The 24476-nt window shown below is 41.5% G+C and overlaps 1 protein-coding gene across 1 annotated transcript in view; it reads right to left on the reverse strand.

Moving 5' to 3' along the window:
* svep1 (sushi, von Willebrand factor type A, EGF and pentraxin domain containing 1) overlaps positions 1–24476 on the reverse strand; it is a 289678-nt gene that overhangs the window by 44497 nt on the left and 220705 nt on the right. The window contains exons 35-39 of the mRNA XM_073048583.1: positions 21862–22053; positions 20592–20759; positions 18346–19018; positions 11202–14050; positions 6744–6972 (exon numbers count right to left, since the gene is read on the reverse strand). Of these exons, the coding sequence (XP_072904684.1) occupies positions 6744–6972; positions 11202–14050; positions 18346–19018; positions 20592–20759; positions 21862–22053 (4111 nt within the window). The remainder of the gene's footprint in view (positions 1–6743; positions 6973–11201; positions 14051–18345; positions 19019–20591; positions 20760–21861; positions 22054–24476) is intronic.

The raw sequence follows: 24476 nt of genomic DNA on the forward strand, positions 1-24476 counted from the left end.
GATCAGTGTAAAAATGGGGGCAGATCCTGCAGCTTGGCAGATGGCCTTCTTTTCCCAAGACTTGCTATTCTTTCAGGATCTCCCTTAAATCTTTGGGAATTGAAGTTATATCACGGGATGCCTAACACTGAGTGAGTAGCTGCACTGAGAGATTCCGACTCAATTCAGTTTAATTTATCACATGCACATCGAAACATACAGTGAAATGTGTCATCAATAACCAACACAACCTGGGGATGTGCTGGTGGCAGCCTGCAAGTGTGGCCATACATTCCCACGGCAACACAATGTCCAGCGGATCTTCACAAAGAACACAAACAGAACAAAGAGCAGGACAGTCTTGCTAGTTACCTTCCAAACAGGGTATGTGTTTGCAAAATGCAGACAGATGGCATTCACTTATTAATAACATGCTCTCCAGCTTTCAGAGTTCCCCAGGAGCACCTAGCTCTGAACCGCAGAACGGCTTTAGTTTAGACATGGATCAAGGAACTGACTTGAAGAGTTATGGTAAGAGTCATTGCCCTTGATGTCAAGCATTTGTGCATCAGACTAAACGTGGCATCAACAAGCTTTGGTAAAAATGGTATCAGATACAAGAGAAAATCTGCAGTTGCTGGAAATCCAAGCAACACCTCAAAATGCTGGAGGAACTCAGCAGGCCAGGTAGCATCTATGGAAAAGAGTACTCAGCCCAAAACTCTTTTCCATAGATGCTGCCCGGCCTGCTGAGTTCCTCTGGATTTTGTGTGTGTTGAATAGGTATCAGAGGGAAATGCTTGGTGTAAATAAAACACAAAGGAGCATGGTTGCTGTTTCTGGAGGTCAATCATCCCAAGTGTCTCAGGACACTTGTATTTCATTTTGCCATGCTTTAAATCACAAGAATCAGATAGAGCTGCTGCTTCAATCCCCATCTCTACATTGACTTGACATACAAAGGAATTACCATCACCAAGTTCCTCACAATCGTTATCTTGGGGATCAGTACTGAGTGGCAATTCAACTGAACAAGACACAGAAATCATTGACTATAAGATCAGGTCTGAGGCGTGAGCAATATTCACTTTCCAGGGCCCGAGGAGCTTTTTACTAACACTAGCTTTCAAGCACAGTTGCATGGCCCTTCCAACGTTCAAATTTTTTTTTTGACTAAGTTAAACATTTAACCAATAGCCTTGCTCAGCTTCTTGCTGTGAACAGAACAATGAGGTTCTCGTTGGTCCATGATTTAATCTAGAAATCATGTTGTCCTAATTAAACATTGCATCACTTTGCCTGACAAATATAACTGAAAACATCACATGTGGATGATGTAAACTTGTAACCAAACAGTAGAAATGTTAGAAAGTTGGGTCAGGATTGTTAGGAATGATAATGTGGAATGGTAGAGACATGGGGTGACAGAAATTAAACCTAGAATTTATTCCCCAGCCTTCAGCTTCTGCGGGAGTCAACTCGTTCTACTCAACTAACAAAAATTATGTCTTTAGTTTGTAAGCATTGTACCTGTGTTTGGAAATTAATTGTAGTTTAGACATCTTTTGTAATTTGATAATCTTTTATAAATTGGAAAAACTGAATTTTAGTGTACAGTGGGGGGGCATGTTAAGAATTATTCATTTAAATTAAATGTGTCTCACTAAAAATAAAATAAATTGTGTTTAAACTACTTTGTTAGCTGGAAGTATCTCCTGGTAGGGAGGGATGATTCATTGCTCGAATAATAGTTACTGACAGCTACATCTTGCCATGGAGACTAAACAGAGAAGTGAACTACTTCCTGTAGTGTAGATTTATACAGTATAATCTCCTTAAAGAGAGGGTACTAGTAGGTGCTTATTATATTGGACAGGGATTAAAGGTTTCTCTTAAGTTTAGAGTTAAGTTTGGCAGACAGCAGACTCAGTATCATCACACAGGCAGGATGCCTTGTGGGTACTGACCCATTCCCTAGTGTTCCAAAGTCTTCCCATCATCTACAAATCTCAAGAGAGGAGGACGATCGCAAACATTGTACTTGCCTGAAGAAGTGCTAAAGCCCAATACCATCCGCAGAAAAATGCGATTTAATCAGCATCCTAACAACCTCTCGTAGCATTCATTCTCTCCGGTGCTGTCGTACTCTGGTTGCAGAAGTTACTGCCTAAAATTGGCAATGTACTTATTTGCCAACAGCATCTCTCAAATCTCTGACCTCCAGCACCAGTAAGGAGGAATGGAGCAAGTTCATGGAATGCTTTCACCTACAGGTTACGCTCCAAATAAACATCCTGATTTGGAAATATATTGTTGTACCTTCATTGTAATGGGTCTAAATGCTGGAACTTCCCAACCCAACACCTTATGGAAACATTATCAGAAGGACTGCACTGATTTATTAAGGTGGCTCACTGTCATTTTCTCAATCTTGAGAGATTATTTTATAAAGCTATAGTGTCTAGAGGGTGGTGGGGTGGAGTGACATCCCAACCAAAGGAGGTGTAAGGTGGTCTTTCCCTCCGCTAGCTTGCAGGTTACCCTTGGGCAAGGTGTAGCACCTGCTTTACCCCCCCCACCCCCGATCAGGGTTACATGTGTCCCCCGCTTTACGAGTGTTCACTTTACTCCACTTTTACAAAAGACCTACATTAGTAACTTGTTTTCGCTTTACAAATTTTTTTCCCATGTAAGTTAATGGTTCTTCACTTTACGCCATTTCGGCTTAAGAAAGGTTTCATAGGAACGCTCTACCTTTGTAAAAGTGGGGGACACCTATATGTGAAACCATGGGAGCAGATGGTGGATGTTCATATGAGCAGCTGGTGCACATCACAAGTCCTGGTTATGCAACCACTGATGCCAGGCAATCTCTGAAGAGTATTGATCTGGGTGGGTGATCCCAGCTCGTAAAGACACTGCCCAGAAGAAGGCAATGGCAAACTACTTCTGTAGAAAGATTTGCCAAGAGCAATCACGGTCATGAGACCATGATCACCCACATCATGACACGGCACATAATGATGATGATGACGACAGTGTTGAGAATCACGTTTCATTATCTCTGGATATGCATTTGGTCACTTAGAAATGATATGAGCAGAAATTACTTTGCACAGAGGAAAGAAAACCTTTGCAATCTTCTACCCAGAGGGCAGAGGAGGTTTAATTGTTATCTACATTTAATAGGTAGTTTGTTACAGCGGGAATCAAGGAATATGGAACCGGACAGGACAAGGAATCATGATGAAAATAATGCAGGGCTGGAGGACCGAAGAGTTTTTCCCATTGTTTCACTGTGTTCTTACATCGTCACTGATTGTCTGCTAATTGAGAGATTAAGCTGATGCTTGCCCTGTTAAATGCTGTTTGAGTGGTAAGGTGTCAGTAGGTAGAAGATCACGTGTTTAAAAACTCCTGGAATACTGCCAACCAAAACTTGCAGTATAGGAAGAGTAACCCTTATCCAAAAGGCTTGGGGCTGGAACTGTGAGAGTTGAAGTAAATTAAGATGTGCGAGGTTAAAAGTCAGTGCAGAAAACAAATGTGATTTAATTATGTCTGGGTTAAAGTCAGTAAACAAATGTGATTTAATTATGTCTGATAAGCAGGAATGCAGAAGCTCTGACAAGATTAACTGCTTGTGGAATCATTGAAGTCCTGAGATATGGACTATTGTTTTACAGAAATGTGTAAAAAACAACTCCAAATATGGAATGGGAAAACACTGAATCTAAGACTGTGTACCTCCCGAGTCAGGGAGAGGAGGGGTAAGGAAGAAGGATAAAACCTGCTGCCCTGTAAGGTTCAGGGTTCCCTTCTCTGAGGGAGCCCAGCTCTGCAGAACTGTTAATAAACTTTGTTTCCTTGAATTTGTCTTGAAGCCATTATTCGGGAGTGTGGCTCGTTTCTGACAGAACTGTTTTGGATTTTTTCAGATTTTAGAAAATGTAATGAGATAGCTTGGGGATCGCCATCAATTCCGATTCTGAGTTTATGCAATACTGGTAAGCAATCTTCTCACACTTGTTCATTACACATGTGTGCTTCACAGTAAAAATTATTCCATACCATTGATATAATGAAAATATAATGTGTGCAGGGTAACAAATGCAGCACAGTGGCATTGGGAGAATACCCGAATCAGCTGTTCAACACCAAACTATGGCAGGCTTTCAGTCTCCACCTATGATGCCGCGTTTTGATTAAAAGGTTACAGTACACTGTATTTGTATTTTACTTTTTGTTAGGTTTTATGTAAGGTATAAAAACAATCAGCATTGTAGACTTGTTCTGCTGTTAGATTTTCATCAGTGACAATCTTCGCAAACTCATCAGTGAATTTCCCTACTGCTTTATCTCTAAAAGTTTTAAAATCTTTAAGAATTTAATGCTGTGTCTTTTCTTAAATCTCTGCAACCAGCCTGCTGATTATTCACAATTACCTTGATTTTTCAGTTTGTCACGATAGATCTCGGTTTGTTTCATGGTCAGCATACTGCTGAGCGGCATATGTTCACCAGTGCTGAAGAATCCACTCTTTCAATACACAACCGAGAACTTGATTTTTCACTTTATGCAGCTTTTTTCTATTTTTCATTAACTTTTGTTCATTACATATGTGAGGTCACTTCTCAGAATTGTGTGAGATGTACAGAGACCTGCACATTATCTGGGTGTTTGACTGTGAGCTTCTCAGTCTCTATCCAGTTGTCTGTCAGTTTTGTTTTCTTCTAGACGGTCACCATTTCACAACTTTCCGATGGTCCTTTCCGCATTTTGGAATGGAGAGAAAAGACTTTTATCATAGATAAGAGGGGTAAACCTGAATCTACTTCACTAGATTGTCTTAAACAGGCCCACCAAGACTTGAAGAATTCCACTACCATGCCCCTGGTACCACGACGTGGCCATGAGCGTGTCAACACACTTCAGAAAGAGCCAGAGGCTGTCCCTCCACCCGTGTAAGTCAGATAGCTTGTCCAAGGATTTAGTGAATTCTGTGGGGGTGGGGTCTGTGTAAGGTGATGTAATTGGTGGAAATGTACATAATTCACAACCACTGACATTGAGCTGGGGTTCACTTTAAGAGGCTGGTCTGACGTGAAGATGTAATTACGTGAAGTTCAGTTACTGCGTTTTGTGTTCAGTGTTTGGAGAACATTAAATGAGTTGTTATGGTATACCTCAGATAAATATTATGTGGAGATTTGTGGCATATATGACTATATGATGTATATGTACAATATCTGAAATACATCCTATGGAAATGTTTGTTTGATTATGAACTACAATAAAAAAATAAATTACAATTTCTTAAACATAAAACAACTCACGCTATTTTAATTGTGAAAACCTACATGGCCTTCAGTTTTTGCAGCTGCCTGTCACTATTCAGTTGAGACCATTGACATTCATGAAAACTTGCTTCACAAGAGTCTGAGGAATGGCCGGGGGTTGGGAATCAAGAGCTGATTCCAGAGGGTGTTGAGCTCTACTCAACTTGTATCTTTGTACCATCCAGAGGAGTCCTTTTGCTAGCCCTAGGCTCATAGGTTTCTCCTCAACAACATTTTTTGGACTTTTACTGAAATCTACAACTATAGCTGTAAGAAACATAGGTTACGTTATCTTTGCCTGGTTTTAAAATGGCACAGTACAGACAGGTAATGCACATCATGATCAGCATGGTCAGCTTCAGCTATTGGAATAAATGTTCAACACAACTCCAAGCCCCTCAGCACCCCTTTGGTGCCATCTTCCTGTGGGTCAGCAGATTCGGAAGCTGTGGGTTCAATTCCCACATTATAGTTTTGAGAACTGACACACCAGTGCAGTTCTGAATGAGTGCTTTACAATCAGTGCTTCTTCTGTCTATCAATAGAAAGATTAGATGAGGTTTGACCTCTAAAGTGATATAATTCCATGGTTCCATTCTAAACTAAAGCAAGTGAGTTCTTACTTCAGCCACTTCAGAGTGCAGCCTAAGCACAACTTCTAATCCAGATCGCTCCCTGTAGTGAGTAGGTGATTGTGTACACCTACCGCCAGGCTTAAGAACAGTTTCTACCCTGCTGTTATGTTAAATAGATCCTTGGTATGGTAAATTGGACTCTTGACCTCATGATCTATATACCTTATTATGATCTTGTTTATTTGCACTGCACTTTCTCTGTACTTGTTACACTTTATTCTGCATTGTTATAGTTTTACCTCATTCTACTTCAATGCACTGTGTAATGATTGGATCTGTATGAACACTACGCAAGACAGGTTTTTCACTGTATCTCAGTACATATGGCAATAATAAACTATTTTCAACTCCAATTCCATATTCGCTGCTGGCCCTTCCACAACTATGACTGCACTTCAATGACGGAGCTTTCAATAACTGTAAACTCTTCTTGAGTTCTTTGAGGCTCACTCCCTGAGGCTCTGCTGCACAAATTCAAATCTCTCCTTTCTTATCCATGTGAAAAGAATGAAGCCTTACCAATGCAATATCATAAACACACCAGAGTCACATGGAACCTTCATCACACATCTACGTAGATCTTCTATGCCAGTAGTACATGATCCTCCTTCCACCCTGCTTTATTACAACCTTCTGCTCCTAGATAGATGGAGCACTCTTCACAAAGGTGCTGTTTTATAATTCTGCCCAGCATGGTTTGTTGCACATGTTTACAAATGAGATATAGAGTGAATTGACTGCATTTCAACACAGGACTTGTTTGTAAAGTAAACATTCTGAGTCCGTTTACCTGGCAAGTAGATTTGTTTGCGCCTGACAGTCGGTATCCTTCTTCACAGGAGATGATTATACTTTCATTGACAGTGAACAATGTTCCCGAAATAACAACATTTGCCCGAGCGTTGAATGGCAGGGTGCAGCTCTGAGGTTTGCATGCAATACTATGAGTGGACCAGGAGCCATCTTCCAAACACGTTTGAGAATCCGTCTCTGATCCCATGATGTATCCCTCCGAACACCTGCGGGAAAAGACCTGTCAGTTTCCCCAAGTCTTTCTTTAGTATTTGTAAACCAAGATGTGCTTTGACTCCCTTATTTTATTTCTGAGCTTGATTTCACATATAGCATTACTACAGGAAAGTACTGTTGCCTCTGTTACACAAAGTCTTGGGTTCAAACACAAACCTTAAAGGCAAAAATCTAGGCTGACATGTAGAGAGCTGCCACTGTCGTAGAAAAGCTTTGCAAATGAGACATTAAGGCCTGCCTTGTTGGTAGACATTAAAAGGTCCCTAAGTAGAGTAATGGTAAATTTATGACTTTATTAGTTTCCTGTATCTAGACCAGGTGAGAAACAGTTACTCAATGTAATCCAAACTTCCAGTGCTTGGTCTGTAAGCTTGCAGGTCCTAACTTCTCAGGTACAGCTCCAGGCACATCTTACGTATTATGAGAGGTCCTCATCTGCCTCAGTAAGTGGCATTTAGCCCTTTAGTGTCTCTAGCATTTAATGAGATGTGTGGCTTAATTCTGTATACTCTCATATTTCTCATTTCTCCTAATACCTTCACAAAAATATGTAGTTAAAATTAACAATTGATTCTTTAATAACTGCTGCTGATAAACATAAACAGGAGAAAGTCTGCAGATGCTGGAAATCCAAAGGAACACATACAAAATGCTGGAGGAACTCAGCAGGTCGGGCAGCATCTATGGAAATGAATAAACAATCGATGTTTAAGGCTGAGGCCCTTCATCAGGACTGAAATGGAAGAGGGAAGACGCCGGAATAAAAAGGTTGGGGGAGAGGAAAGAGAATAGCTGGAAGGTGATGAGGTGAAGCCAGGTGGGTGGGAAAGGTAAAGCACTGGAGAGGAAGGAATCTGATAGGAGAGGAGAGTGGGCCATAGGAGAAAGGGAAGGAGGAGGAGACCCAGGGGGAAGTGATAGGAAGCTGAATGATAGAGGAAAAAGGCTGGAGTGAGAAATAGAGGAAGTGGGGAGGGGGAGGGATTTTTTTCCCTGAAGGAGAAATTGATGTTCATGCCATCAGGTTGGAATATAAGGTAGTGCTCCGCTACCTTGAGAAGACTATTTTAACAGTGAAAAAAACAGTTTTCATTGAGATTAGAGACAGAGTTGAATACAAGTCAGATCTAACAGGGTTTGCCGGCCATTACGTCCTACAAGGCGGAACATAACATCATGAATGTCTGTAATGCTTCACTCCCAGATTAGCTTAATGCCTTTCATGCATGCTTTGAAAAGGAGAATACAACTACACCCATGTGAATCTCTGCAGCATCTGGTGACCCTGTGACCTATGTCTTGGAAGCCAACATCAGCATATTTTTAAAGAGGGTGTGGTGTCAGGCTCTGATGGTGTACCTGTACCTGGTAGGGCTCTGAAAGCCTGTGCCAACCAGCTGGTAGGGGTGTTCAAGGACATTTCAATCTCTCACTGTTGTTGTCAGAGGTTCCCATCTACTTCAAAAAGGGCAACGGTCATACAAGTGTCCAAGAAGAGCAGGGTGAGCTGCCTCAACAACTAACAGCCAGTGACATTCGCATCTACAATGATGAAGTGCTTTGAGAGATAGATCATGGTTAGAATCAACACTTTACCAAGCAGAGATCTGTACCCATTGCAATTTGCCTATCACCACAATAGGTCTACAGTGGATGCAATCCCCTTGACTCTCCACTTGGCCTCGGATCACCTGGAGAATAGCAATATCAATGTCAGGCTGCTGTGTATTGATTACAACTCAGCATTCAATACAATCGTACCCTCTGTTCTAATCAACAAGCTCAAAAACCTGGGCCCCTGTACCTCTCTCTGCAACTGGATCTTTGATTTTGTCACTGGAAGATCCCAATCTGTGCAGATCAGAAATAACATCTCCTTGCTGACAATCAGCACTGCATCAGCTCAGGGATGTGTGCTTAGCCCACTGCTCTACACCCATGACTGTGTGGCTAGGCATGACTCCAATACCATCTATAAACTTGCCGACGACACAACTAATGTTGACTGAATTTCAGATGGTACAAGGAGCCATATAGGAGTGAGCTAGATCAGCTGGTTGAGTTGTGTGGCAGCAAAAATCTTGCACTCAGCATCATTAGGACTAGTGAATTGATTGTGGTCTTCAGGAAGGGGAAGTCAAGGCTTCACACACAATTCCTCATTTGGGGATCTGTGGTGAAAAGTATGGGAAGTTTGAAATTCCTGGGTGTCAACATCTCTGAAGATCTATCCTTGGCCCAACATATTAATTGCAAAGATGCAATTACAGAGAAGGCAATGACAGCAGCTATATCTCATTAGGAGTTTGAGGAGACTTGATATGCCACCAAAGACATTTGCAAATTTCTACAGATGCACTATCTGTTATGGAGCACCACTGCACAGGAATAGAAAAAGCTGCAGAAAGTTATAAAGTCTGTCCACTCCATCATGGGCAGTCCCTTACATCCAGGACACGTTCAAAAGGCAATATCTTAAAAAGGAGGCATCTATAAGGACCTCCATCATCTAGGACACGCCCTCTTCTCATTGCTATCATCAAAGAGGAGGTAAAGGAATCTGAAGACACACACTCAATCTTTCAGGAACAGCTTCTTCCCCTCCACCATCAGATTTCTGAATGAACAATGAACCCATGAACACTACTAATTTATTTCCTCTCTTTTTGCCCTACTTATTTCATATATATACTTATTGTAATTCATAGTTTATTATTATGTATTGTAATGTAATTACATGTGATTAGGAAAGAGGAGTTAGAATGCACGGTAATTATGGGAAAGACTGAAGGGAAGAAAGCAAGAGGAAAGCAAAGACAAATGGTGATAGAGACAGCAGCCAGAGAACTGGAAATGAATACCAGTGAATTGATCCACTTGACCCGAAACAGGAGTGTGTGGGCCAGGGCAGTCAAAGCTCAAACTGGGCATGGCACCTGATGATGATGATTGTAATGCACCACTGCCACAAAACAACAAATTTCATAACATTTGCCAGTGATATTAAACCTGATTCTGATGTGTCTCTGAATGCCATTGAATGTCAAGGATAGGTAGTTAGACTTTCTTGTTGGTGGTAACACATTGCCTGGCACTTATGTTACAAAGATGATACTCGTCACCTATCAGCCTGTACCTGATTGTTGTCCAAGTCCTGATGCATGAGGGCATGGATAAAGTTTGATGACATTTGCTGAAATAAGAAAAAATTAAATTTGCTTCCTTTGTAGAAATAAAAGCAGAAAATGCTGGAAATACCCATCAGGTCAAGCAGCAGAACAGTTAACTTTTCAGATGAAAGATCCTTCATCAGAACTGAGGGATTTGATGACCTGAAATGTTAACTGTTTCTCTTTCCATGGATGATGAGTATTTTCAGCATTTTCCATTTTTATTTCAGATTTCCAGCATCTGCAGACTATTTTGATATTGAGTTTCTGAGTTGCATATGGAACTGAAGACTGCACGATCATCAGTGATCAGCTTCTGACCTTAGGAGCTACATAGCCTATTAAACATTCTGACCTTAGGTCAGTAGCCCTGGAGGTCACAGCTTTTCAAGTAAGCATCTATAACTTCTTCAGTATGATGATGCTTTCTTTCTCTATTGTCCTTTCAGTGAGTTCCACCTCAAAAGGTGAAAAGATTTTTATCCTTATCTCCCTCCTGAGTCTTCTGTCAATCTACTTTAAGCTCATGTCCTTTTTGGCATTTGGTTCCATTTTAAGGAAAATGGTTTCTTCCTATTTACTTTGTCTTCTCTCATAATTTTACATATCTTGCTTACATCCTGGAAGACCAAAGGTGTTTGACTGGTGCACACACATGTCGGCTTAGCTTGGCCCCAGGTTCTGCTGGCTTAGCAGGTTAGAGGTGGGAGTCTCCAAAGTCAATGTAAGGATCTCTGGCACTATGTTGAAGAGGAGCAGAGGAGCTGTAAGTTCCTGGTAGTGTCCTGGTCACCACCTGGTCAGGTAGTGAGAACCTGCTACAGCCAAACAGACTCTGTTACCAAGCTTCTTCTATTTTGACAATGCTTACAATTCAATAGTCTGTAAAAGACTTTTAAGTTTCAAAAAGTGTCCAAGAAGCCCATTTTTTAATATATTGGACAGAAGCAACCTTTAAATGTGGACCAAACCAGATACAATAATGGACACTTGTACTTGATATATAAGGATATTATTTATAAATAATTTGGAGTGAACATTGTGCTAACCTGTAATGAATTCTGCTCCCGAACGTATACTGGTCACCTACAACAGTTGCATGCTGCACTGGCGGAGGTGGCCCACAGACCACTGGCTCACAGGTTGGATACGGCTGACTCCATTTGCCTCTGTCTGTGCAGAACACTTCAGCCTTCCCCTTCATGATGTAGCCAGGAAAACAGTTGTAGGCTATGGCGTTCTCAGGCAAGGAGCTGCTCCCGTTAAAGAAGGCATTGTGTATTAATGGAGGTGCACCGCATGAAATTCGGCCACAGTAGGGAAGGCTTGAATTCCACCTCCCCCCAGATTCACACAGAACTTGAGAAGAGCCCAGTAACTTAAAACCCTCCATGCACTGGAAGGTTATTAGGTTTCCACAACTGAAATCTTGATCGGTGGTAAACCCATTGCGGATGTTCGGATATGGACAGCTACAGGGTTCACATTTTGGAACATTGTCACTCCATGACCCGTTCCGTAGACAATGCCTGACTGAGATCCCTATCAGTCCGTACCCACGAAAGCATATGTACTTCACCGAGTCCCCAAAGCTAAAGCTAGACCCATTGATTAATCCGTGGGAGATGTCTTCTGGAGGACCACAGTTGACTGGGCTGCATTGTGGTACCACATCACTCCAGCTCCCATCTCCCTGACACACAAGACTTGGTGCACCAACCAGTAAATAGCCATCCACACACCGGAATTGTACTTCCTTTCCGTAGGTAAATTCACTTCCTGTGATATAGCCATTTGGCAGGCCAGTGAGTGGTGGGCATGCTGCCAATAGGCATTGTGGCGTCTCCCCGCTCCAGCTGCCATTGGCAAGGCAGGTACGAATCTGATCCCCTTTAATTAGGTAGCCATTGTTGCAACTGTAACTTGCCAGGCTCTGGAAGGTGTAATTCAATCCAGTCACATTGCCGTTGTCAGGACTGGGAGGTAGCCCACAGGACACTGGGACGCACTGTGGTACTTCTCCACTCCATTCCCCGTTGCTCTGGCAAGTCCTCTGAACAGGCCCGACTAGCTCAAACCCAGAGTCGCAGTCGAAAGCTATCACGCTGCTGTAGGTGTAGTTGGTGCCCTTCGTGACGCCGTTTTTGATTTGGCTGGGCGAGTCGCACGATACCGGCTGACAGGTAGGAGGCGTGCCATTCCATTCACTGTTTGAGGTGCAGCGCCTGGTGTGTGAGCCAAGGAGCTCGTAGCCCAGATCACAGCTGTACTCTATCATGCTGCCAAGCAGGTTGCTGGAAAACCTAACGTGACCATTTTCAGGTTTGACTGGCAGCTTGCACTCTATCAGAAGGCAGGCGGGCGCACTCCCATTCCACGTGCCATCTTCTTGGCATTCCAGAACATGGTACCCTATCAACTCGTAGCTGCTGTAACAGTAGTACTGAATCACAGTTCCACTCGTGAACCCGGACGTCTGGTGAAGGTCTACACTTGGATTGTTCCACATTTGCTTATTGTCACTGGAGCTTAGGTGTGGGACTTGCTCCGAGATGGAAGCAGAGATGCTTTTCTTTGGATCGAGGCCTGACGGGAGGAGATTGGTTGCGATATCAGAGCCACTTCTCTTTACAGATCCCCCGTCCACGTCCCCGTCCTCATTCTGTATGCCCAAGTACCCTCCGAAATCAATATGTGGGGGGAGGCCACAATCTACAGGCACGCAGTATGGTGAGGTGTTGGACCAGGAGGTTTCCTCACAGATGCGCATAGAGGTACCAATCAAATGGAACCCAGGAAAGCAGCTGTAGAAAATGAGAGCACCAAAGCTATAATCAGAGCCCTCGACAAAACCATTCTCTATAAGCTGAGGCGGTTCACATTTGAAAAGCTCGCAAATAGGTGCTTCTGCGTCCCACTCACCTGTCTCCAAGCAAGTCAGCTTTTCTTGGCCTTGCAGCTTAAATCCTGTGTTGCAAACGTATGTTATGGTTTCTCGGTGATATAATTTCTCAAAGATTGGTCTTCCATTTGTTATTTCCTGTGGCGTTGGACACTCAACTGGCTGGCAGACTGGCCGTCCGCCCAGCCACTCACCGTTCTCACCACAGGTAACGGTAGCATTTCCCCTTAAGTAGAAGCCTGGCTTGCAGGTGTACACAGCATGGCTCAGATAGGTCAGGCCCTGGGTGTCCACGATTCCATCTCGGATCAGTTCAGGCTGAGGGCATTCAATGGGCACACACTCCAGGGCAGCTTGGCCCCAGGTTCCATCAGCTTGGCAGCTCAGGAACGGTTGTCCCCGCAACACAAACCCATTGGTGCAAGTGTACTTGGCAACGCTTCCGAAGTGAAGGTCAGAAAACAAAGTGTCACCATACTGAACGTCCGGAGGCTTCCCACACATGACGGGCTGGCAAACAGGGAATGAGTCATTCCACTGCTGGGACGCCAGACACTTCAGACTCGCTGGCCCCTCCAGCGTATAGCCCTCTGCACACTCCAGCAGAATGGTTCCACTTGTGTTGGTCTTGTGGACCAGCAGATTGCTGTCCTGCCCGAGTGACCATGGTTCAGGGCACCTCAGTGGCATGCATTGTGGGCGTCCGCTTCTGTCCCACAGGCCGTCCTCCTGGCAGATCATTATCGCGTTCCCAGAGACCACGTAACCTTCCTCACATCTGAGCTCCACTCGTGAGTTGAGATCGAAATCAGACCCGATGAAGTGTCCGTGTTTGGGGGCTGGAGGTAGCCCACAGTTCACTTGGATGCACAAAGGGGGAGACTCACTGTGCCAGTGACGATTTCCTTCGCAGGTACGAATGGGACTCCCCACCAAACGAAAGCCATGATGACAGTAATAGCTGACTTCACTCTGAAACAGCGTGCCATTTTTAATCTGCGATTCAAGAAAACGTACAAAAAATTATCTTTCTAGCCATCACTTATGTTATCAGTCATGGATCAGTGGGCAACACATGCCTTTACATCCAAAAGTTGTGGGTTCAAGTCCCATTTCAGGGCTTGAGTGCAAAAATCAAGGCTCCAATGTTAGGTTAGGCATGTGAGCCTTTGAAAGAAGCACTAAACAGGAGCCTTATGGTGGTTTGAGAAAATTCCCAGGCAGATTTTGAAGAGCATTGGAAAAAGTTACCCACTGTCATGGACAATATTTATCACTCACAGGGGGAAAAACATTATTATTTGCTGCATCGTTTACATTACAATGGTGAGTGCACTTTAATTGTACAACACTGGCTGACAAAGTTTTGAGCATTCTAAAAATAAATAGAAAACTTTATTTTTTCTTTTCTTCCAGTAGTACCTCGGACCATCGATTTTAACTATTGTTAAGAATATAAGAATTTACGGTATCTGCTTGTTGAATATCAATAGTTTCCATTAAGAATTTTGCACAAGTATTGTCCTTTAAACATTTCTTAACTCATGTGAAATGAGACTTGGGCACTACAGAAAATTAATTGTTTTTCATCTTCGTTACATTTTACTTTTGTGCAATATATTGCTACATTGCATACATTATGAATACGCTATTTTTTTTTAACGTTGAGACTTAAAAAATAATCAGTACTGTGATAAACTGGGTTAAGGACAACATTCTGTTTTACCATCAGTTTTTGCTGTTAGTGGCTGCATTTAATTTGATTTGATTTGAAGCATTTCCTGATTTATGACTTTAGCTATAAAGAGTACTTCACTGGCTGTAAAGTGATATCTGAGAGTTCCTGACGCACCATTAAAATACACGTTCTGAAAAAGCGAAAGGCAGGGAAAACAAAGAGGTTTCTTGCTGATCTGTACACTGATGTTGCAAGGGATAGAAGTTCGTCCTGTTGAGCAGTTGCATGTGTGATATCTTTCAGAAATGAAGGTCAACATGCATACGTTACATTTACATGTACAAGGATAAACCTCTATTATCTGTGAATGACCTGGGTGACAAAAAACTATTATATCCACAGATTTAAGATAATTGATCAAGTTAACAGCCAATGTTTCTTGTCTATCCTTCTACCAATCTATCAATGTTAAAGTATTTTCAAAATTCTTATCAGAGAGGACTAGTTATGTATTTAAGTTAGGTTCAAGGCTTTTGCAACATGAATTTATTCCCAAATTCTAAAAGCACACCCTTTACTCTTCTATATTTCAGTGAATGCAGCAACAGTTGATGTAATTTTGCCTCATTATTTCAAGATCTATCCCAGGTCTACAGTGCTAGGTAGGGCAAAGAGATTTGCATCACATGTAGATCTCAAGTGAGCATTGACTATGTCTCTCCTCCCCAGGTAAAGTCACCTCCAACCCAAGTCCTAATGAGGTTAAAGTCTACTTAGCTCCTGAGATCTAATATTAAAGGATCAGTAACTATTAAATTTTGGAATTTTTTTAAAGCTTAATGCCACAGATACTGGAAATAGAAAAAAGTCCCCTACTGAATGTGCATCCTATCGGCCTATATCTTTGCTGAATACGGATTTTAAGATTTTTAGTAAAATTTTGGCTATTAGATTAGAAAATATATTGCCTCGGATTATTTCTGAGGATCAGACTGGATTTATTAAAAATCGCTATTCATCTTTTAACATTAGAAAATTAATTAATATTATTTATACCTCTTCATTTAAAATACCAGAATGTGTCATCTCTTTAGATGCCGAAAAAGCATTTGATAGAGTCGAATGGTCATATTTATTTAATACATTGCAACATTTTAATTTTAGTCCAAAATTTATATCATGGATTAAATTAATATATCATAAACCTTTAGCTTCGGTCTTTACCAATAATCAAAGATCCCCTTTTTTTCAATTATTTCAGGGTACAAGGCAAGGTTGTCCTTTAAGTCCTGTATTATTTGACATTGCTTTAGAACCCTTGGCTATAGCCATTCGTGAATCACCCAATATTTTAGGTATTACCCGTGGGGAGACGACGTATAAGGTATCATTATATGCGGATGACTTGTTATTATATATATCTGACCCTGAAAGATCTATTCCTGCTATTTCTTCTTTGCTTGCTCAATTTAGTAATTTTTCTGGTTATAAATTGAATTTTAATAAGAGTGAACTATTTCCATTAAATATGCATGTTTCAATTTATAATCATGTACCATATAGAATTGTTACAGATTATTTTACTTACTTAGGTATTAAAATTACTAAAAAACATAAAGATTTATTTAAAACTAATTTTTTACCTTTAATAGATCAAATTAAGCAACTTGCTAATAGGTGGTCCCCACTATCTTTGTCCTTGGTAGGCAGAGTTAATGCCATTAAGATGATGATACTACCTAGATTTCTATATTTATTTCAAGCATTACCAATTTTTATTCCTAAATCTTTTTTTGATATGGTTGACTCTAAAATATCTTCGTATTTGTGGCAGAACAAAAATCCTAGACTAGGCAAAAAATATTTACAGAAGCCTAAGAAGGAGGGCGGCTTGGCTCTACCAAACTTAAGATTTTACTATTGGGCAGTTAATATACGGTATTTGATATTTTGGACACAAGAATCGACTACAGTTGCTGGCCCACAATGGGTAAATTTGGAATGTAAATCTGTGCAAGATTTCTCATTGATCTCAATCTTAGGATCTTCACTTCTTTTTTCGTTACTCAAAATGAATAAACAGATAACTAATCCCATAGTCAAGTATACATTACGAACCTGGTTTCAATTTCGTAAATTTTTTGGCTTGAATAAGTTTATGCTGTCAAGTCCTATAATATCTAACTACTTCTTCCGACCATCATCTATAGATCAAGCTTTTCTCTTATGGAAAACAAAAGGTATAACATGTTTTTGTGATCTGTTTTTGGAGGATAACGTTATGTCCTTTGAACAGCTATCTAATAAATATAATTTATCTAAAACCCATTTTTTTAGATATTTGCAAGTTAGAAATTTTCTATATAATGAATTAAAGTCTTTTTCGAAAGAATGTCCATTGGACATTACAGAAAGAATTTTAGCTCTCAATCCTTGTCAAAAGGGTTTAGTAGCTATCATTTACAATATGATTATGAATGTACAGCCAGATGTATCAGAAAAAATTAAGAAGGAATGGCAGGAAGAATTGCATTGTCCTATATCTGCTGAGCAATGGGAAAAAATTTTATCATTGGTAAACTCATCCTCTATTTGTGCTAAACATGCCCTAATACAATTTAAGGTTGTACATAGAGCTCACATGTCTAAAGATAAACTTGCTCGATTTTATTCTTATGTTAATTCAACCTGTGATAGATGTCATTCTGATGTTGCTTCATTGACTCATATGTTTTGGTCTTGTCCTTGTTTACAAAACTATTGGAAAGATATTTTTAATATTATTTCAAGAGTTTTAAATATTAATTTCCAACCACATCCTTTTACCGCAATTTTTGGTCTACCAATGATAGATAATAAGTGTTTATCCGCTTCATCCCAACGAATGATTGCATTTGTTACATTAATGGCTAGAAGATCTATTTTACTGAATTGGAAAGAAATTAACCCTCCAACTGTATTTCAGTGGTTTTCTCAAACTATTTCCTGTTTGAGTTTAGAAAAAATTAGAAGTGTGGTTTTTGATTCTTCAGTTAAATTTGAGGAAACTTGGAGACCATTTATCCAACATTTTCATATGAATTAAATGGTCTGATCCTGAACCTTATTGTTACTATCCTTAATTGTGTGGATGGAGGTTCGGAGTTATCGGCACTACTGTATGTATTTAACATTATGCAATTGCCCATGTTGGTTAGTTTTTTTTTATTAGTTTTTTTTTAAAGTTCTCTTAGTTTTTTTGGGGGTTGTTTTTTTTTTCTTTTTTCTCTTTTTCTTAATTCCTTTACATTAATGCTATGAGTTTGGGAGACTTTATATATTGATTAATACATATCTGATTGTTTATTTAAACTATTAATTGTGTACTCTCAAATGTTTTGTACTCATATTTCACTTATGTTTTTCTTAAAATTAATAAAAAGATTTGAAAAGAAAGAAAGAAAAAAGTGGAAATGCGTAAGAGATCAGGCAACATCTATGAAGCTAAGTAGAATCGCAAACATTAACTTCTGTTCTCTGTATGTGCTATAGTTTCCACTACTTCCTATTTTTAACCCTTGGTTATTTGTATGGTTTCCCCAAATGAGGGAATACTTATAACATTAAAACTCACTTCGACACGTCCATTGGTGAGATGAGGGGGTTTTCCACATGAGACAGGCTGGCAGCTGGGTAGCTGGCCACTCCATTCTCCATCTGCCTGGCACGCCCGCTTCTTGTGGCCTTTGACGTAAAAGCCCTTGTTGCAGCTGTAGGCCACGATGGCGCCGAAGCTGTAGTTGGTCCCACTCACGTGGCCTCGCTCAATGACGGGCGGCTCTGCGCAGCGCACGGGGATGCACTGCACACTAAATGGAGAGGGTTCCCACAGGCCACCACGGACACATTCGATGGTGGTGGTGGTGTTCAGCATGAAGCCTTCCTCACACTTGTACGTGATCTGCGAGCCAGCTGGGAACTTCTCTTTGTCGATGGTCTCCAGAATCGCATGCGGTGCTAATGTTGGTTTCTTGCAGAAGTCTGCCACACAGTGTGGCACGGCTTTGCCTTCCGGTGGGGTCCATGCTCCGGAAGCGTCGCAGACCAGCTGTGAGTTGCCCGAGATGCTATACCCATCTGTGCAGTAGTAAATGGCAATGTCCCCGAAGAGCTGGTGGCCTGTCTCAGGAAACGCATGATCGATGTCCGGAGCTGGGCCACATGACAGGGGGACACACTGCATCGTGCTGTGGCTCCACATTCCACTGGCCAGGCACTGCTTTGTCTCCACACCGAGCAATATGTAGCTACAGCAAAAAAGAGACAATCAGAGAGAAGATTAAGTCAGACATTAGAACAAGTGATTTACAGACTTCAATGGGCATTGCTTTATATTGATGGCATTAATTCAGATCAGGGTGCCACCTTCAGAACAGTTTCTAAAAGTCCTATTGTGGTAAACTATGTATACCTGTCTGGACACGCCCCTCTGCTGACTGCTCCTGTGGCTCCTCCCACAGACCCCTGTATAAAGGCGATTGGGGCACTGCTCCCCCCTCAGTCTCCGAGATGCCGTGCTCCCTTTTGCTGCTAATAAAAGCCTATCGTTCACCTCCCATCTCCGAGAGTTATTGATGGTGCATCACCCATGAACACTGGAATCTTCAACTGCAAGGTGCTTTGAACGACGTTGTCAGATCTCTCTGTCTCAGGTCTCAGACAGAATGCAAACTCTCACAATTGCCAGCACCTGACTTTGCGGCTGCTACCTGGGCAGCCTCATGTAACAAGCCAATTGATGCACCATCAATAACTCTCGGAGACTGGAAGTGAACGATAGGCTTTTATTAGCAGCAAAAGGGAGCACAACATCTCGGAGACTGAGGGAGGAGCAGTGCCCCAATCGCCTTTATACAGGGGTCTGTGGGAGGAGCCACAGGAGCAGTCAGCAGAGGGGCGTGTCCAGACAGGTATACATAGTTTACCACACCAATATACACTACAGACAGCACTCTGGAGAGCAAACTGCTTAAAGATCATATGGTGCAATAACAGCCGGAGCTCGCAGATCATTACAAAAGTCTGGAACTTGATCTGCCTGCTCCTGAGCCCAGGAAGCTGAGGACAACTATGAGTTGGAACTTCACTGGCAAAATAGGATAACATGTTCTAAAGGCCACAGATCTCAGTCAGGATGAAGAACGCAGCCTGAGTGATGTTTCGGTAAATAGTGTAGTTTCAGAACCAAGTTAGTAAAAGCAAAACTCCTGTTTTTCAGAGCAGAGAGACTGCAAATTACATTGGAGGTGAATCTGATTGTGCTCACGTGATTGTTGACAACATCTGGGGCAGTTTTATGCTAGAGGGAGTTTTAAAATCCTCTTGGAAGCTCAGGGGTAAACTGCCTGGGAGACTGGGAGATGGGTTCAAATTGCTCTTCTGTGCATTAGGACTATTTTCACACCAACCCAGCTTTTTACCCCAGGAATTTATTCACCTATGTAAAACAGAAACCTCATTATAGTTATAGTATCATCTATGGTTCAGTGTTTATGAACTTTTGTTTCTGAGATCTTGAGACGCTCTGTAAATGCAAACTCCTCCTTCCAATGCTTATTTAGATAAGCAGCAATTTGAAAGTTATTCATGATAATATCCTAACTATCTTTCAGGAAGAATCAGTGTACTTACTCACTAGGAATTAAAAATACTTCTGTTCTCTCATGAAATGTGGGCATCACTGCCAATGCTGTCTATCCCAGAGTACCAAAGTGGAAGCTTGATTGGCTGAATGGTCATCTGTTCCTATGCTGCTAGTTGCTAGTCCTTCTGATACAGATTTTCTTAAATAAAATATATAGAAAAAGATATTGGTCCTACCCTTCTTTGCAGCTGTAGGAAATGATGCTTCCAAAGGTGAATTTGTCTCCAACAACATTGGCATTGGGAAGTGATGGAGGGGGCCCACAGGATATGATCTCGCATACTGGTGGGGTGTCATTCCATTGGCCAGTGCTGTTGCAGATTAAAGTATCTGGTCCTTTGAGCCTTTAGTGATTCAAAAAGCAGGTAATAACATAATACATCAGTTCTCCAAATATTTCTGAAACATGCGAAACTGTAGCCTCTTTAGAAGGTAATAAGCTATCTCCAATGGCACTGGGGCACCAAACGACATTTGACCAGGACCACAAAGGACATATGACAAGAAGATTTTAAGAAGGTGGTTAAAAACATGAAGCTGCTCATAAAGGGAATTCCCAAGCTTAAGGCCTACAGAACGAAAGGAAGAGCTGCCAATAACAGATCAATGAAAACTACAAGAAATTCTGAGATTGAGGAGAAATGAAAGATTAGAACAAAAGGGATGTGAGAAACCAGAAAGAGACCGAAAATCCAGGCGGAGAATGTTTTTAAATTGAGGCACTACCAGACTAGAAGACAATACAGGTCAGCAAACAGAATCACAAAGAAATGCATCTGGAAGCTCCACTGATGCCTTTGAGATGGCCGAAAACCAATGGAGAAACAAGGACAAAATGCTCCAGGAACTCAGCGGGTCAAGCAGCATCTATGCAAAGGAAATAAACAGTCAACCTTTCAGACCGAGACCATTCATCAGGACTGGAAAGGAGGCAGAAGAAGTTCAGAACAAGTACAAGAAAAGCTGTATTTTTAATCACATTTAGCATGCTAAAAACATCTCAAAGCATTCCACAGGTTGATTTATAGACAAAATTTGATATCAAGCCATACAAAAGTAAAATTCAACATGTGTTAGAAATCTGAAATAAAAACGTAAGTTGCTGGTGATGCTCAGTGGCACAAAGTGGTGATCAAAGCGTGGTCTATTCTGCTCTTCATTTGCTCTGCCAAAATGATGAATATTTCCAGCACTTTCTGTTTTTATTTCTGGTGATATTAGAGAGGTAACCAAAAGCTGGGACAAAGCGTTGAGTTTTCAGGAGCACCAATAAAATGGAAGAAATGGGTGTTCTGGAAGGAAGGAATTCCACAGCTTATGACAGAGTTAGCGACGGCTGACAGATAATAAGCGAGAGCCAAGAACTGACTTTGAGATATTGGAGGAAGTTAAATTCTGTGGTGATAATGAGCAATGTTATAGATTACTATTTATGGGCTGACTTACTGATATCCACTGTTGCAGATGTATGTAACGGTGGAGCGGTATGTAATCCCATTCATGACATTTCTACCGTTGTCTGTATCCTGAGGAGTAGGGCACATCAGAGGCTCACAAGTAGGTGTTTCATGACTCCAACTACCATTAGCTAAACAAGAGATTTCTGCTGCTCCAGACAACACATATCCCTTATCGCAACTATAAAAAGGGAGAAAAGTAGTATTTAATCTTTTGGTAGGAAAGAAGAGAAAAAAACATTTTTGGTAAGCATTATATAAAATGGCATAGAACTGTAAAACTCAAAAGATCTTTATGATATTACTTATCTCCTGTATAAGATTACAGGAGATATCCTGTATCCTAACCCTCATCTATTTAACTAGATCCTTCTTAAATGCATATGTCCTAGTCACTGTAACATGTGGTTTGCAAGTGAGGTCATGGTTGCAAATTCAACACTCTCATAATGTTTGCAAGTGAGATAATGGTTCTAAGACCAAAGGTAAAGTTAACATGTCTTGGCAAACAAGAGTGGACTTCCACATGTTATAAATGGCAAATTCCGGTGAGTACAGACCCAGAGCTATCAAACGTTCCTCAAATGATAACCCTTTCATTCCTGGAATCATCCCTGTGAACCTCCTCTGAACCCTCTCCAATGCCAGCACATCTTTTCTTCAATGAGGAACCCAAAACTGTTCACAATACTCAAGGTGAGGCCTCACCAGTATCTTATAAAGCCTCAGCAGCACACTCTTGCTCTTGTATTGTAGACCTTTTGAAATGAATGCTAACATTGCATTTGCCTTCCTCACTAACTCCGCCTGTACGTTAACCTTTAGGGTGTTCTGCACAAAGACTCACAAGTCCCTTTGCATCTCAGATTTTTGGATTTTCTCTCTATTTAGAAAAAAACTGTCTGCACACTTATTTCTTCTACCAAAGTGCATGACCATGCATTTTCCAACATTGTATTTCATTTGCCACTCTCTTGCCCATTCTCATAATCTGTCTGTCCTTCTGCAGCCTACCTGTTACCTCAACACTGTCTGCCCCTCCACCAATCTTCGTATCATCTGCAAACTTGGCAACAAAACCATCTATTCCATTATCTAAATTATTGATACATAGCATAAAAAGAAATGGTCCCAACACCGACCCCTGCAGAACACCATAGTGGTCACAGGCTGCCAACTGGAAAAGGATCCTTTTATTCCCATTTGCGGCCCTCTGCCCATCAGCCAAAGCTCTAACCATGCCAGTAGCTCTCCTGTAATACCATGAACTTGGTAAGCAGCCTCACATGTGTCTTGTGCAGCTGGATCCTGGACTTCCTGTCATATCACCAGCAGGTTGTAAGAGTGAGCTCCAACTCTTTGACTCTCAATACAGGAGCCCCTCAGGGCTGCGTACTGAGTCTCCTCCTTTACTCCCTGTATACCCATGACTGTATCGCCACCCACAGCTCCAATCTGCTAATTAAATTTGCCAATGACACTACATTGATTGGCCTTATCTCAAACAATAACAAGGTGGCCTACAGGGAAGAAGTCATCTCTCTGACACAGTGGCATCAAGAAAACAACCTCTCCCTCAATATTGCAAAAACAAAGGAGCTGGTTGTGGGTTACAGGAGGAATGGAGACGGGCTAACCCCTATCGAAATCAATGGATCTGGATTGAGTGGGTAAATAGCTTCAAGTTCCTCAGCATCCACATCACCGAGGACCTCATGTGGTCTGTACACACCAGCTGTGTGGTGAAAAAGGTACAACAGCACCTCTTTCACCTCAGACAGTTGAGGAAGTTTGATATGGGCCCCCAAATCATAAAAACTTTCTACAGGGGCATAATTGAGAGCATCCTGACTGGCTGCATCACTGCCTGGTATGGGAACTGTACCTCCCTTAATCGCAGGACTCTGCAGAGAGTGGTGCGGCCAGCCCAATGCAGCAGTAGTTGTGAAGTTCCCATGATTCAGGACATTTAAAAAGGTGTGTAAAAAGGTCCCGTGGGATCACTGGGGACTCAAGTCATCCCAACCACAATCTATTCCAGCAGCTACCATCCAGGAAACGGTACAGCAGCATAAAAGCCAGGACCAACAGGCTCCGGGACAGCTTCTTCCAGCAGGCCATCAGACTGATGAACTCACGCTGATTTGAGTGTATTCTATGTTACATTGACTGTTCTATTTTTTTACAAATTATTATAAATTACTAAGATTGCACATTGCATATTTAGATGGAGACGTAATGTAAAGATTTTTACTCTTCATGCATGTGAAGAATGTCAAAGCCCCAGCAATCTCTTCTTTTACCTCACTCAATAATCTGGGTATATCCCATCAGGTCCTGGGGGTCTTATCCATCTTAATACTCTTTAAGAGACCCAACACTACCTCCTCTTTTGCCTTGAAGTGCCCTGGCATATCAATCTGTTCAGCAATGATCTCCCTATCCTCCACCTCCTTCTGCTTGGTAATGTTAATGTGAAGTACTCATTAAGGACCACACCCACGTCCTCCACATCCAAGAAAATGTTCTCCCTTTCATCCCTGAGTGGTTCTCACACTCCCTAATTATTCTCTTGCTCGTAATGTATGTATACGATGCTTGGAA

Source organism: Hemitrygon akajei, chromosome 6 (assembly GCF_048418815.1).
Source record: "Hemitrygon akajei chromosome 6, sHemAka1.3, whole genome shotgun sequence".
NCBI classification, from domain to species: domain Eukaryota; kingdom Metazoa; phylum Chordata; class Chondrichthyes; order Myliobatiformes; family Dasyatidae; genus Hemitrygon; species Hemitrygon akajei.